Source organism: Panthera leo, chromosome A1 (genome assembly GCF_018350215.1).
Source record: "Panthera leo isolate Ple1 chromosome A1, P.leo_Ple1_pat1.1, whole genome shotgun sequence".
Lineage (NCBI taxonomy): Eukaryota > Metazoa > Chordata > Mammalia > Carnivora > Felidae > Panthera > Panthera leo.
Window position 1 is genome coordinate 80,185,890 of NC_056679.1, and position 16,135 is coordinate 80,202,024.

Genomic DNA, 16,135 nt, shown 5'->3' on the forward strand with positions numbered 1-16,135 from the left:
TGCCCCTAGAGTAGCTGTTTTGAAGACTTTATCTGCTAAGCCAGCACCGGGGCCTCTCAGGCCATTTCCATTCAGTGCCTTGTTTTTGTGCACGGGTCATGTGTTCTTGGTTCTTTGAACATCTTGTAATTTTTCACTGGAAAATTATTAGGGAAAGTGAGCGCACATGTGCACGGGTAGGGGAGGGGCAGAGAGAGTGCGAATCCCAAGCAATTCCATGCTGTCAGCGCAGAGCACAGTTCGGGGCTCGATCCCCCAACCCTGGGATTGTGACGTGAGCCGGGATCAAGAATCAGGTGCTTAACTGATTGAGCCACCCAGGTGCCCAACTGATTGAGCCACCCAGGTGCCCCTCAAAATTGGACATTTTAGAGGAGCTTAGTAATTCTGGATTCTGATGTCTCCTACTCTCAGGATTGCTTGTTCCTTTTGTTGACTAATTGCAGTTTATCTCTCCCACGGTCACTGATGGGCTTGCTTCATTAAAGCCTGGCTTCCGGGTATTCATACTCAGAGCTGCAGACTTGAGTGTGTAGCCAAAGATTGCTCAAAGCAAGATTGTGCATAACCAGGCTTTCGTTCTGTGCCTGTGGATCTGTGTGTGGTCAGTTAATGCGTTGGAGTGGGAGGAGGCTTTTTAGAAAGAACATAAAGCAATGAATGAAAACAAAGGGAAAGCTCAAAATTGATAGGCTCCATAAAAGTTTAATAAAAGTAGAAACCAAATTACAAGTTGAGTGGAACGTTTGTAACAATTTCAACAAGATAAGATGATCTTCAATGACTGAGGAGCTCATTAAGGCAAATACATGAAGATTCTGGGTGAGTAGGAAAGGATGTGAGCAGTAGAAAATGGGGGAGGGTGGGAGCTGTGCTGTAGTCTGTTGGGGCTGTTGTACTAGCACCGCAGACCGGGTGGACTCCTCAGCAAAGGCTCCTCACGGTTCTGGAGGCTGGAAGTCAGCTCAGGGTGCCGGCGCGCTCGGGTCTTGGGGGACTCCCTCTTCCTGGTTTACAGAGGGCCGCCTGCTGTCCTGTCTGCATGTGGCAGAGGTCTCTCTTAAGTCTGGCCGCCTCGTCCCAAGGGCCCTGCCTGCAGCACCCCTCACTGGGGATTTCGAGATGCCCAAAACCCCGGCATTTGGGGAGGACACAAATGTTATGTCTAGCCCTCTGACAGTGTGGGTAAGCTTACCATAAAATTGTGGTCGTGAGGAGCAGAGAGGTGAGGAGAATCCTCAGTTCTAAGGACAGTGGGATGTACATCCACACAGGGCTTCTTGAGAGTGGCCTGGTGGTTGCGTATAAAAATCTGAAAACAGTCAAACCCTTTAATCTGGCACTTCTCCTACTTGGAATCCTCCCCAGAGAAATTACCTAAAGCGTGTTCAATGGTGTCGGTGCAAAGATGTTTTAATAGGATTATTATAATAATAAAAGTAAGCAACCTAAACGTGTAGCAGTACAAGAACGATTAAGTAACCGGTGGCACATATGTTTATAATTATTGAAAATGCACACGAAGCTTTAAAAATACCTAAAATACATGTTTGAGTGCAATAAGCAGAATCCGAAATTATGTAGGTAATGCGATTTCATAATGTAAAAATGTTGGCATAGAAGATAGAAGGAACTGTGCTATGGGGTGGCTCAGTCTTTGGACCGCGAGTTTGAGCCCCACATGGAGTGTAGAAATTTCTTAAATAAAATTAAAAAACAAAACACCCAGGGTGCCGGAGAGAACAGCTTCTCCGGAGTGGCAGACTTGCTCGCTTGATGACATGAGTAGGAGTGGCTTTGGGGGGTTGCTCTGGCACCGGAGACCAGGCTGTGCAGGATGTCAGGCTTGAGAGCAGCAGTGACAGAAGATCCACGCACCTGAACTACGGAGTTGCTCTGTCTTTGTGACAAAGCCAGCCACAGCCATTCCCTTTATTTTGAAATGGGAAAATGGAAACCTGCTTTTAGGGTCCTAGATCAGTGAATGATCAGGAGATCCCTGGCTTCGGCTGCTGGAGCGGGGGTGGGGTGGGGGGTGGGGGGGGGTGCCCTGTCTGTGGGTAGGCCTGAGGGAGCTCCCCAGCTGCTTGCACAGGCACTAAATTGTCAGATGGCTTGGTGATCCTGGCTTTGGCCTTTTGTAGTGTTGGCTTTAAGGAGCCTGGTGAAGTGTTTGCCTTGAGGTTTTCAGGGTTATTAGCAAGGACGAGCATGTGGAAACACTTGGGGCATCAGGCATCACTGTTCTCTTTGCAAATGGGCATCCTGTTTGGGGGTTACCTGGGAGAGCTGCAGTCGAGGGTGACAGGAATCTGTCGTTTGTGGCCTGCTTGAGCTTGCTGGATTTTAACAGCGGAAGAACATGAGTGCACCTGCAGGATGGTAAGACCTGTCCCGTAGAGAGAGCTTAGAGAAGGCATTTCTGTTGTGTAAGCTGATGCCCCCAGACAGAGTGAGAGATCTGGAGTTTCCTTCTTTTAGGAGATGAAGGGGGTTCCTCAGTCATCATCAGAGAGGGAGGTTTTTTAAGTATGTCCATCTGGGAAGACCAGTCCTTACCACCTGACACTTTTAGTGGTACTGGCTTAGTTTTTAGGTTCTATTGAACACTTTTATCTAGGGCATTGTGTCAGAACTCTTTATCTATGGGAACAGGGAGCGGGGAACTTCTGCTTGTGCCGAGTGTAATGAAAAGGCAGGGCAGCTTTTGCCTGTGAAATGTTGAGGTTATGATAGGTAGCAATGACTAGTTTTTTTACATTTTTTTTTAATGTTTATTTTTGAGAGAAACAGACAGAATGCGAGTGGGTTAGGGGCAGAGAGAGAGGGAGACACAGAAGCAGAAGCAGGCTCCAGGCTCTGAGCTGTCTGCACAGAGCCCAACGCGGGGCTCGAACTCACGAGCTGTGAGATCATGACCTGAGCTGAAAGTCGGATGCTCAACCGACTGAGCTACCCAGGCGCCCCAGCAATGACTAGTTTTAATAAACACAAGGGATAGGCGTGCATTTTTTCATAGAACATTACAGCAGCTTCCATGGACTTTTGCTGTGCTCTGGAGAAATAGTGCGTGTCTTTCCTCTTGGCTCCTTGAGTTGCTTGGAGCCTCTGCATCCTGGACCAAGGGAGAGACCGAGACAGCTGGCCCAGCCTCTGTACACAGAGACCTGCACTGGCCCCAAGCCCTACTTGTGCTGTTTTTCCTTCTCCCTTTGCTTCCCAAGGTTAACTAACACCTTAACCAAGATTGCTTTTTAGTCCATACCTCCTGGCTAATGGAGTCGTGTAAGAAGGAGCACCATGAAGGATTCTGGGTTTGGGTTTGAAGACTGTGTTACGAGGTTTGTGTCAGGTAGCTGATACTCTTGAGTGTCCCCACCCTGTAAAAAATAACCCTGTTCCCCCAATACTGCCTTTTTTAAACAGACACATAGACTTGTGCAGAGCCAGGATTTGTGCCCAGGTCTGCTGGGTGCCCGGGGCTGGCCCCTGGTGTATCACCGTGCGGTCGTGGACATCTGTCTGCTGAGGCCGGCTTCTTGCAGCAATCTGTAGCCCAGTGGAACCAAGGCTTCTGCTGGAGCTTTTGCGTAGTGAGCCTTTAGCGTTTGGAAGAAATCTATCCCAAGGCCTCCTGAATCCCCGAAATTTAGAAATATTGTAACGTTTTTTTCAAAAGACACAATAACTTAAAACCTTTGCATGGCCCTTCCAGACTCTTCTGGGAACCTGTGGAGACGAGAGAGCTCTGTTCAGTCAGTACCTGCCGGTGGGAGACTGGGGGGTCGGGGTAGGGGGTGGATTGTGGAGCCGGGGAGGGGGTTTGGAACTGCTTCCTGCAGCAGCGAGGCCAGGCTGTTCCTTCCTGTCATTCCCCAGAGGCTCAAGTCTGGTCTTCGAATCTGTGTTCTGAGAATGTAAGTACAGTTTAAGTAGACTGGGTTGAAAGGAAACGTGCAAGGATGATTTTTCCCTTGTGTAGGGAGGGGCGGGTGGCTTATTTCCTGTTGTCTGAATCTGTTACTGTTTCAAGGGCGTGCTTAGGACCAAACCAAAGTTGTTTCTAGAAGTTGGGTTTTAGTTAATGATGATCTTTCCATCTTGATCAAATCTCTAAGAAAACTTGTTTCTTATATGTAAATAAGTTATTTTTAAAAGATTCAATGACCTAAAATATGAAACCTACCAAAATTTGCGGTGAAATTTGCAACTCCCGTGTAAAATCTGCGATACTGAGCACTCTTTTAATGGTGGTAATGAAGTGAGTTTCTGTGCGTCTGCGGGTAATGAAGTCAGTCCTTTTGTTTTGTGTTGCTGTAACGGCTGACAGCTCTGGGATTGTCTGTGTGGTTTGCCTGATGTCCTCCTCCTGTGTGGCCCCATTGTTTGGCGGGGGCTCTCCACGCCTCACGCCTGAGGGAGAGCTCGCTGAGGCGGAGGCCGGCCTCCCTCCCCAGCTGTGGAGCAGAGGCTGCTCTGCTGTGAGACGTGTGGGACCAGCCTTCGTGGCATGGAGCGCTGGAGCCTGGCGGGGGAGTCACATGGGGTCCTGCAGCAGCCAGAGCGCGCGCAAGTCCCGGAGGGGGAGACAGGTGCTCTGGAGCTGGGGAGGGGGCGGGGAGGGGGTGGCTCCTGGCGTCAGCGGGACTCGGTCAGGTCAGCCCTGTCTGGTCTGGGGCGAGTGTTTGGTGGGACAGCTGAGTGTGACGGGGAGTGTTGGGACGGGAGGATTACGGAACTTGTCCTTAGCACACACCGGAAGAGCATGTTTCTAACTGGTGGTTGACATTAACTAACTTGACTGCCTTGATGTCACTTTTTGGCAGAGGTTTCTTTGGCATTGTTTCTGGTACATTCTTACGGGAGGCTTCTATATCCGCATACTGTGCTTGGTGCTGTGATGGGGGAAATGCCGTCTTACTATCGTCACACGCTGGGGAGGTGTTCTTGCACTTGTCTCCCTCCTCCTATAAAAGGTGTGCAGGTTTTCACATGTGCTCTGCTGCTGCTTTGTAGTGTTTGTACTCCTGACATGAGATCCTCATTTAATTTTTGTTGGAACACTGAAGACTTTTCATCTTTACTGTGACAGAGTTTTTGTTTTTAGTTCAAGGAATATTCTACTTGGTTGACTTCATGTCACTTTAGAAGGACAAGATCTGGTTGAACGTCTGATTTTCTGCTACAGTGGCTGGTGTCACAGTATGTTCTCTGCCCACTGTTCCTTTGACATTCGTGCCCAATGACCATTTCTTCGAAGGAAGACATTGTAATCCTGGGATCGACACCCAGATTTCCCCACAAAGGCATGAGCTCCTGGAGCGCCGCCCCCTCCCTGTGGCCCTCTCCCCCACTCCTGCATGAATAGACCCATTCAGGGGCGAAACCAGAGCCGAAGTCTCCGTGAAAGCAGCCGATTGTCTTCATCGCACACAGCGTAGTGTGGAAGTTACTCACTCGGGTTTGCGTTTCCTCGTGAGGGACCGTGCTCTTTGGTCAGCGCACAGAAAACGTACCGAACAGGTGGAGAATCCGTGGTGTGTGTTACTGGTGTGGAAATCTAAACTGGGCTTACTGATCACTTCTACTTGTTTAAGCACGTATTTTAATTACCAAGTTGGGGGGGAAGCCGGACCACGTTTGTCTTTATTCTGCACGGCTTTTCTGCGGGACCTAGGCAACTTGTTTTGGAAGACGAAATCACGCGTTGTAGGACTCTAGTGGATGCTCAGAAGATATGTGTGACGTGATTATGTGAGGAAAGAAGATGCTGGTCTGTGGCCAGAGGGGGATGGAAAGTGGTTGAGGAAGGGGTTACGTTCCTTGCTTCTGTCAAGTCCCACTGCCCTCGTCCTGGCAGCCGGAGAGGCGGTGAGGGGGCCGTGCGGCCGCAGATCAAGATGCACATGCCGGCCCCGCTCTTGGCTGGCTGTCTGATTTGGGGGGATACTTACCCTCTCCACTTGAATCTTGGCCTCCTCAAGAGGAAGACTTTGAGGATTAGAGATGCTAGCATAGAGCACCTTGCTGGGCTCCGGGGGTGTGCTCGGCCTCGGTGAGGAGTCTCCTGCCTGCCCTCGTCCAGGCACCTTCCCACCCTGCCTGGGGAGGGCCTTTGCTCTTGGCAGTTACTGATGCCAAGAGGCTTATTTTTTATTTTTCATAGATAACGTTTGTATTGTTAGAGGGCAAGTTGGGGAGAAGGGCAGAAGGGTGGGGGAAGGAGGAGAGAGTCCCGAGCAGGCCCTATGTTCAGCACAGACCTCCTGATACAGGGCTCGATCCCACAACCCTGACATCATGACCTGAGCTGAGATCAGGAGCTGGACCCTCAACTGATTGAGCCACGCAAGCGACCTGAGGCGTATTTTTCAGCCCAGCTGTTTTGCATTTTTTTAAAACCTGTTTTTAGGAATTATAAAGTTGTTTTCATTGAATTTGCTGTACTAACATTAGGGTATCAGGAAACATTTTAAGGTTGATTCATCATTGTTCCGTCTTTAAAGTAGTGGCTTCTTAAGGATTTTCTACTGGTGGACCTTTGATATTTAATAAATGTGTATAAGATCTGAGACTGTTCTCTAATGAAATTGATTTAGATTTGCTAAGTGCAATCTGAAGAGCAAACTAGATGTTTTTAGTTGAAATATATTTTACATATGTTAAAATACATGGATCTTAACTGTACAGTTCATGGAGCTTGGACAAGGTCTATAACAACTACTCAAATTACAATATAGAACATGTCCATCACCCTGGAAACTTTGGCCCCTTTCCCCATGGTCACTTCTCCCCCCTTCTGATTTCTGCCCTCCTAGATTAGTTTTGCCTGTTCTTGGACTTACTATAAGTGGGATGTGCAGGATATCCTTTTTGTGAGTGGCTGGCTGCTTATGCACGACGCAGTGTCAGAGATTGATCCTTGTGTCCTTGCTGTTATGATTACCTGTGGTTTCTTCTTTGCATCTGAACAGATAGGGCAGTACTGCAGTACTTTCTGATGATGGAGTTGGTTCCAGCGTCACTCTTTTTTTTTTTTTTTTTAATTAAAATTTTTTTGACGGTTATTCATTTTTGAGAGACTGAGAGAGAGCATGAGTGGGGAAGGGGCAGAGGAGGAGACACAGAATCTGAGGCACGCTCCAGGCTCTGAGCTGTCAGCACAGAGCCTGACGCGGGGCTCGAACCCACCACCGTGAGATCATGACCCGAGCCAAAGTCCAACGCTCAACTGACTGAGCCACCCAGGTGCCCCACTCATTCTTCGTTTTGTTTAAAGTTTATTTATTTTGAGGTGGGAGGAGGGAAAGAGAGAGGCGAAGAGAGAGTCCCAAGCAGGCTCCATACTCAGCATGGAGTCTGAAGCTCTTCAATCCAATGAACCGTGAGATCATGACCTGAGTTGAAATCAGGAGTCGGATGCTCAGCTGACCGGGCTACCCTGGTGCTCCCAGCCTCGTTCTAGGTGTGCCTGTGTTATGTGTGTGGCAATGAGATGAAGTCTGTTATGTAGCTATAGTAAGAATTCGGTACGTGGGTTTTGGTAGTTAAGTCACAGGAAGTGATGATATTAAGCACACTAGTATTAATGTAGAAGCAACCTGTAAAGTGAATGATGCTGATGCACTTGTCAAAGCTCATGAGTTTTAGTGGCGAATAATGCTATTCACCATTTGTTGTAGGTGCTACAGAATATTTTGGAAACTGAAAATGAGTATTCTAAAGAACTTCAGACTGTGCTTTCTACCTACCTGCGGCCTTTGCAGACCAGCGAGAAGTAAGTTGGATGATAAACTGTGTTAATTGCAGCATTGTCATTGCCTAGGCTGTTTGCTCAGGTTTTCACAGAATGGAGGGTGGAACGGAACCCACTGTACCAGTTTGCTGTAGAAGTAAGGATTTTAGTGGGTTAGAGACTCAAATAGGGCCCTGGGGTGGGACAGGAGAGTGACAGTACATAATAGTCTCACTGTTCTTTTTCTTGGCTCTAGGTTAAGTTCAGCAAACATTTCATATTTAATGGGAAATCTAGAAGAGATATGTTCTTTCCAGCAAATGCTTGTACAGTCTTTAGAAGAATGCACCAAGTAAGTACGACGCTAAAAATCTGTGAAATTCAGATTAGTACAACGGGTAGGTATAGAATGTGCTTTGATCTGATTCTAGAACTCCTATTTCCGAAGATGGAAACCTTTATTTTGAATCTTTTGAGTTATCAACTCTTCTAGTAGAAGCTGTGTTTCTGACGTCTGGTTTTTCTAGTTGGGGTCTTTGAAGGCGAGGTCTCCTGATGAGAAAGGAGAGCGTCTTGCGGGGAGCAGTGAAGTTTACAGTGTTGGGCGGATGGGGGAGGCAGGGGTGAGGAGCCTGAGGAGGAAGAGGCTCTGTGCGAGGGTTGCTCCTGGCCGCCGGAAATCCAAGGATAGTGAAATGCGGTGTCTGGAACGTGCTGCCCGCACATACCCGGCTTGGTTTTCTTTCCAAGGTGTTTTTGGGGTGGGGAGGCATGTTCTGAATTGATTGGCCACCAGATTGGCTTTTTTTGTGTGTGTGTGTGTGCGACTCTTTTGTTCTTGGTTAATGTGAAACATTTAAGGGTTAGGGTCAGTTTACTGATCTCAGTAGTGTAGTTCACTTAGTTGACCAAGTGCCTGCTGGGTGTTGGAGGACTTGAAGTCTTGACATATGTGAGAACTTTGTAGGTTGTAAGTCACCATGTGACATTTGAGGTTTGTTTACCTGTGGACTTGATGCAAGAGGGGGGCACTTGTTATTGCAATTTCTATTTCTTTAGCCGACAGAAGGATGAGGTAACTTTTTCTCTTGGGATCTGGTTGGTCTCTGGTTTGTCCTTCCTGTAGTTTCTTGTCTTAGTCTGGGAAGTGGCGAGGGGTGCTCTGCCCCCTGGGCCCCAGGCGCACAGCTGGCTGTGCTCGGAGTAGGTTCCAGGCCCCTCCAGGCCCTTCATCCCGGAAGGTGTGCAGGGGAAGCGCAGAGTGAGTGCTGGCCTTCAGACAAATTCACGTTGCTTCCTCCTGGAGCGGTTTGGTTCATGTGAGTGGCCTGACTTAGGTGGCCATGAAGAGAGGAGTTTGGCAATCACTGCTTTCCTTTTGGTAAATGAAGGTGATTGGCCCTCAGTTTGGGGTCTTTGCAGGAGGCCAGCCCCGGGGTGTGCAAGTGGAAGTCGGCGTTTGCCCCTGCTTCCCCCACCGGCTGTCGAGAACTTGGACTGAAGGAGTTCATATTTTTACAGTACGTTTGCGGCGCCTCTTCTGGGCCTCCCCTCAGGCTTGTGAAAGCACGTGGATCTCCCCGTCTGCACCGCAGATGTACGGATCTGAATGCTGAAATTCAGGGAGGGAACATGAGCTGAGAGTCCAGCACCTAGTCAGGCCTGTGTTGGCTCTTTACTCAGTAGGACTTAGGTGTTGTTTCGGTTGAGTTCCTCAAGGGCACGGTGCGTTGGCATGAGATGTTGGATTTGCCATGGTGGAACAGGAGAGCGGAGGGTCGGAGATGAGCTTTCCTGATCAACTGCTCCCCTTATCTTTGATCGTGAGTGTTCTGAAAGTCCTCAGATCGGAGCAGAGCTCAGGTTCACAGTCCGAGGTGTCGTCGTCCCCTGCCCACGTCCCATCAGCTCACGTTCAGCCAGATCCTGTGGTTTTCTCTTGGGGTTTAGCTGCCCTACGCAAGCCAGCCTCAGCCACCATTGGCCCCGAGGTACAGAGAACCGGAGACACACCCTGTGTCCTTTCCTTCTCCAAATGCCAGACGTCTCCAGAATCTTCCTCCCTGGTTCTCTACCACCTGCAGAGGTTGGTTTTATATTTTGTTCAAGGTTTGTGTATCTGCAGGAGAGAGAAGTCCGTTTGATAGGAATGGTGAGGCTGTAGCCGGAGGTGGAACGTTGTAGATGATTGCGCCCAGCTGAGGGCTTGGCCTCCATCTTGGAGTTGGCCGTGCCTGTCTGGTTAGGATGGCCCCACGTGCGCATTTCTGCTTCCACTGGTGGTACTGATCGCTTTCTGTTCTTCCTGTTACTGTGAGCTCACGGCCTTTCCAGGCTCAGCAACTGCCCCGGCCTAGACCTGGGAGGAGATGGGTCTGTGGCTGTGCTCTGTCTCCAACTTTTACCTGAAGGGAAGGCGGGCTGTAGTGTGTGTGTGCGCACGCGCATGCACGCGTCTTGATGCTGCTTAAGTAGAAACCTTGCCAACAAGTAGTCATGTTTTATAATTCTCCTTTTGTACAAAACTTAAAGGTTCATGATCTGCATTTCTCTCACCATCCAAAGTCGGACTTGTGGGGCTTTGGCTGTGCTGTGTGCAGGTGGGTTGTGGAGGCTGGATGCTGGAGAAAAGGAAGGGCGTTAGTTTGGTGCTTCCTAGCAGAGCCGCTTTCGAGGTAGATACCTCTCCCTGCTGGACTGCTGGTGTGAACACTTAGGTTCTGGGATTTGTAGATTTTGTTTTCACGGAGGTGGTCTACAAGGAGGTCTCAGATTTTGTGTTCATTACTTGGCAATTTTCTTTCTATGAAACTTAGGATTATTTCCTTTGTGTTGTGTATCTCTAGGTTGCCAGAAGCTCAGCAGAGAGTTGGAGGATGCTTTTTAAATCTGATGCCACAGATGAAAACCTTGTACCTCGCGTATTGTGCCAACCACCCATCTGCAGTGAACGTTCTCACGGAGCACAGGTGCACTTGCCAGACACCCTTACCTGGAGGGCAGGGACTTCTTGGCAAGGGGTTCCCTCCACGTTGGCTTGTGTGGGCCACACGTTACATGAAATACAGTGCTGGTATTCACTTGTTTGTTCAACGATTATTGTGTTTTAATTACCTCTTAAGCTGAGTGCCTGAGAAGCATTGGTATGGGGTCTCAGGTTCTGAGTAGCATTCTTGGAGTAGAAAACGGTGTTTCCAAAGTCTCCCTTCAGCCTGGAGCCCTTGGGAAAGTGGATTTGAGGAGCTGGTAGGGTTCTGGAATGGAGCTGTAGGCTAAATCCAGGATGCTAGATCCCATTTCTCTTAGTTCCTAAGAGTGGAAGTATGGAGTGTAATTAGATTGGCTGTGAGAGAAAATGCTGGATTGAAAATTAGGGCCAGTATACATAATTACACATATGCCAAGGTTTTACTGTGTGTGTGTGTGTGTGTGTGTGTGTGTGTGTGTGTGTGTGTGTATACACATATATATTTATCTGTATACATAAATTGTTTTTATGTAGTAGAACCTCGGTTTATGAGCATAATTTGTTTGGAAAACATGCTTTTGTAGCCCAGAGCACTCATACATCAAAGCGAGTTTCAGGAACCACTGACTTGGTTGTGATCATGTGACATTTGGCATCCGATATGACTCGTATTGCAAGACATTGCTCGTTTATCAAGTTAAAATTTATTAGAAATGTTTGCTTCTCTTGCAGAATACTCGCACAGCAAGTTACTTGCGATTCAAGGTTTCAGTGTGTGTGGTGTGTGGTGTGTGTGTGTGTGGTGTGTGTGTGGTGTGTGTGTGTGTGTGTGTGTGTGTGTGTGTGTGTGTGTGTGTGTGTGTGTGTATAAAAATGTAAAATGCCTGGCAGAGAAAATATTTTGGTAATGCTGAGTGTGCTCTTCAAACTACATTATTCTATGCCCAAAAATTGCAAGGCCATATCTCTAGGGCTTTGCTACCTAATGACGTAGCTGTGTAAATTTAGATTTAAATTCATTTAAGCATTAATTAAAAAATAATTAAAAATTCAGTTCGATTAGCCACATTTCATGCACTCAGTAGTCGTACGGGCCTGGCCTGAGAGCAGTGCATAGAATAAATTTATCATAGGAACTTTCATTGCTTAACGGTAGTCTGAACACACGTGTGAGCAACCATGTGTGGTTTGGAATGAATTGTAGCCTATATGAAAATTACCTGTCATGAGCACAGAACTGAGTGTCACCTTGCATTCTGCTTTGCACATGTTAGATATTCCTGTGTTGTGTTAGAGGAGCTTATTAGCTCATCCGTACAATACTCCTGTACTTCGGGTGTATTATGTAAAGAGAACTGTAAAAAAATAGAATTAGGGCTGGGTCTTACAGGTACAACCTTAAATTGGAGACCATTGGCTTCAGCTTTTCAACCTGGAACAAAATTAAAACAAGTGAAACAGACTGTACAGATTCCTGCTGGTTTGGCGAGAAAAGCCCATGTCTTTTCCCAAGAACCGGAAGGTGCTAGAAGAGTGGCTGAGTCACTGGCCAGGGCTGCTCTGAGCGCGGAGATTCTGTTTCTGCTTCTCAGGCATGAACTTTTAGTTAAGTGTGTTAGGAAAATTTTCACAGTGACTTTTGAAAACAGCAGTTTAAAAATTTTTTTAAACCATAAATGAAAAAAAATTTTAGTAGCATGAAGGGTAAGTTAAACATACATATTACAGATTTTTTTTCTAATGTTTATTTTTGAGAGGGAGAGAGTGAGTGGGGGAGGGTGGAGAGGGAGAAGGAGACACAGAACCTGAAGCAGGCTCCAGGCTGCCAGCTGTCAGCAGTCAGCACAGAGCCTGACGCAGGGCTCAAACTCACAACTGGTAAGATCGTGACCTGAGCTGAAATCGGTTGCTCAACCGACTGAGCCACCCACGTGTCCCTAGTTAAGTGTGTGTGTGTGTGTGTATGTATGTATGTATATACATACATACATATGTAATTTTAATTTTAGTTAAAAGTTTTTTTAACGTTTATTATTGAGGGACAGAGCATGAGCATGGGTGGGGCAGAGAGAGGGAGACACAGAATCTGAAGCAGGCCCCAAGCTGTGAGCTGTCAGCATAGAGCCCAATGAGGGGCTCAAACTCACAAACCACAAGATCATGACCTGAGCCAAAGTCGGGCGCTTAACTGACTGAGCCACCCAGGTGCCCCAAGTATATGTTTTTTAAGTTGATTTAGTTTTGAGAGAGATACAGTGCAAGTGGGGAAGGGGCAGGGAGAGAGGATCCCAAGCTGACTCGGTACTGTCAGTCACAGCCCGAGGTGGGACTCAAACCCACAACCGTGAGATGATGACCTGAGCCAAAATCAAGAGTCAGATGCTTAACTGACTGAGCTACGCAGGCGCCCCAGTTATAGTTAAATAGTTAATGAAGTATTTCAACTTAAAACTTAAGGACTGTTGGTAAGCAGACATGGCTGGGCTCTTTGTAAACTGAGCTGAAGCTCAAGTGTACCATCCTGTGAGTGTGGCTGGTTCGGTGGCAGTGGAGAGAGGGCCTCTGGCTTGTTTTGGCCTGGTTTGAGCCCTGCCTCAAACTCAGCTGGTGAGCTGTGGGTAAGTCCCCTGCTTTCCCTGGGTTTTAGATCCCTTCTCTGAGTGCCGATTGGTAGGGTTATTGTAAGCAGTAAGCAAAACGTGTAGACCGGATCCAGGTGAGCGAGGTGAGTGCTCCAGCATGAATGCTAATTGTGGTCCCATCTGCACCCCTGTGGAGGACCCTGTGTGTTGACTTTCTGGGCGTGCTCAGATACCGCAGGGTCTCCGTGTGCACTAAAACGAAGGAGTACACGTACTCTGCTGGGGGGCCAAAGAAAGGGAGGTCAGGATGTACAGGGTTCACAGAAGGGAACCCCGGAGGACTGTGGCGCGCTCTCCTGTTAAGTCTGCCTCCTCACCTTTGTGCCGGGGGGTGGCTGTGTGGGTGTACACCTTCCTAAAACCACGAAGCCTGTGTGCCCGTGAGTGTTCTGCCACCTCCTCCTGGGAATTAGGATGTCCACAGAAGTTAAATGCAAGGATTACCTTTGTGTTTGTGAGAATCACAATTAGGGATTAGGAATTAGTGACGTGGCAGTGGGGGAGATCTATAGAAAGCAAACAGGATGTTAGGGTAAAATTGTCATTCTCCCTCCTTTTTTGGGGGTGTGGTTCAGGCTGGGAGTATAGAGAGTGTGGGTAGGGTGGGCAGTGTTGGGGCTGATGCTAAATATTTTCCCCTGTAGAAGTGAGTCCGGAAGACCACATTTAAAATGATTCAGACTGTTAGTTTCCAAAAACGTTCAGACTTTGAAGGGAGACGCCTGCGCGTAGGTGTTGTTTATCCCTCTCATGTGCTATTACGGCAGTGACCCTTTGCGTCCCCACTGGAATGTCGGTGCCGCCTGTCCTCACGATGACGGGGCAAGCTCTGTGCCACCTACCCACGGCATGTCGCGGGGTGGGGGAACAAGGCCTGCTCTGGGAGGGCCAGCCTCGGGCCTGTGGGCGCCTGGTGGGGCAGGATGCGCTGCCTGTGTGCCCTCCTGAGGTCTCTGGGCAGTGAGGGGCCCCGCTCTGCCCGCCAGTCAGACCCTGCTTCCCAAGCGTAAGTTGGTGACTTGAGACGGGATTGCGGTTGGCCCCTTTCACCACGTTTCATCTGGCGTCTTAACCTGTAACCTCTGTCCTGCTTCCTATGCATGTTGACGTCTTAAAGCTGCCACGCTTACGGGTTAATCTATTTTGTGCTTCAGTATATTTTTGAAGGATTGATTCAGTGTACTGATCTGAAGTTGTACGGTCTTTGTTTGCAATCGTAGGATTGTTTATTGTGCTTAAAGTCTGAGTGTGAATCTTGGGAATGCCTGCACAGAACTGCCCATGCTTTGGAGTAAGAACTTACAGGTACCCTTCACGTTATCGCAATAGTAGATGTATGTTCCTGGCTGCCTATTTTGAATGAGTTAGGTTTCATAATGCAGTCTGTAAAATGAGTTTTGTTTTTTTCCCAGCACTGTAATTGTTAACTTTTTGCTTGGCTGCATGGTAGTTCTCTGCGTGCGTGTTCCTTTTGTTGGAGTCCACAGTGTCCTTTCAGTAACTGCAGGGGAGATGTGCTGTGTAAGGTTACCAGCATCAGTAGAAATTAAGCTGAAAGAGCCATTGTTTTGCCGAAGCGGCAGGAACCAGCTGTTTTGTTTTATCGTGCTAGATTTAAAATAGAACATGATCTGTAAAGACTGAACTGCACATGTTGTGGCCTTCTAAGATCATGGATGTTGGAAGAAGTTACTTTGGTTTGCATAAATTTCTCTTAAATTCTTAGTTTCTGGAGGGGTGAGGAATAGAACTTAGTTCTGGTACTTTTTCTCTGCCATAAATACAGTTAGAAAATTTCATATCCCGTAATATCAAACATGACTATTCTGAATAGACTTTTTTCTGGTTTTTCTTGTGGTTGGAAAGGCCCTGCATGGATTATAGTTAAAGGAGTTGAGGGGCACCTGGGTGGCTCAGTTGGTTGAGTGTCCAATTCCTGATCTTGGCTCAGGTTATGATCTCCTGGTTGGTGGGTTTGAGCCCTGTGTCAGGCTCTGAGCATGGAGCCTGCTAGGGGTTTCTCTCTTTCTCTCCCTCCCTCCCTCCCTCTCTCTCTCTCTCTCTCTCTCTCTCTCTCTCTCTCTCTCGCCCCATCCTTCCCTCTCTTTATCCTCCCCCTTCCCCCCTCCCCCCTCCCCCCCCTCCCCCCTCCCCCCTCCCCCCTCCCCCCTCCCCCCTCCCCCCCTCCCCCCCTCCCCCCTCCCCCCCTCCCCCCTCCCCCCTCCCCCCTCCCCCCCCCCTCCCCCCCTCCTCTCCCCCCTCCCCCCCCTCCTCTCCCCCCTCCCCCCTCCCCCCCTCCCCCCTCCCCCCTCCCCCCTCCTCTCCCCCCTCCCCCCCTCCCCCCTCCCCCCCTCCCCCCCTCCCCCCCTCCCCCCCTCCCCCCTCCCCCCCACTACCTCCCTCCCCCCCCTCCCCCCTCCCCCCCACTACCTCCCTCCCCCCTCCCCCCCTCCCCCCCTCTTCCCCCGTCCCTCCCCCCCTTCCCCCGTCCCTCCCCCTCTTCCCCCGTCCCTCCCCCTCTTCCCCCCGTCCCTCCCCCTCTTCCCCCGTCCCTCCCCCTCTTCCCCCGTCCCTCCCCCTCTTCCCCCGTCCCTCCCCCTCTTCCCCCTCCCCCCGTCCCTCCCCCTCTTCCCCCTCCCCCCCGTCCCTCACCCTCTTCCCCCTCCCCCCCCGTCTCTCACCCTCTTCCCCCCCCCCCCCCCATGCAGTCTCTAGGTCTCTTAAAAAAAGTAAAGCAGTCGAAATATACTCCTAGTACTGTAAAGTTTTGATTCTATGGGACTGTGCTTG

At 49.1% G+C, this 16,135-nt stretch overlaps 1 protein-coding gene across 5 annotated transcripts in view; it reads left to right on the forward strand.

Moving 5' to 3' along the window:
• ARHGEF7 (Rho guanine nucleotide exchange factor 7) overlaps positions 1 to 16,135 on the forward strand; it is a 134,361-nt gene that overhangs the window by 86,154 nt on the left and 32,072 nt on the right. For all 5 annotated transcript variants that reach the window (XM_042930302.1, XM_042930289.1, XM_042930300.1 and 2 more), the window contains 3 exons: positions 7,683 to 7,777; positions 7,992 to 8,087; positions 10,582 to 10,704. In XM_042930302.1, coding sequence (XP_042786236.1) covers positions 7,683 to 7,777; positions 7,992 to 8,087; positions 10,582 to 10,704 — 314 coding nt within the window. The remainder of the gene's footprint in view (positions 1 to 7,682; positions 7,778 to 7,991; positions 8,088 to 10,581; positions 10,705 to 16,135) is intronic.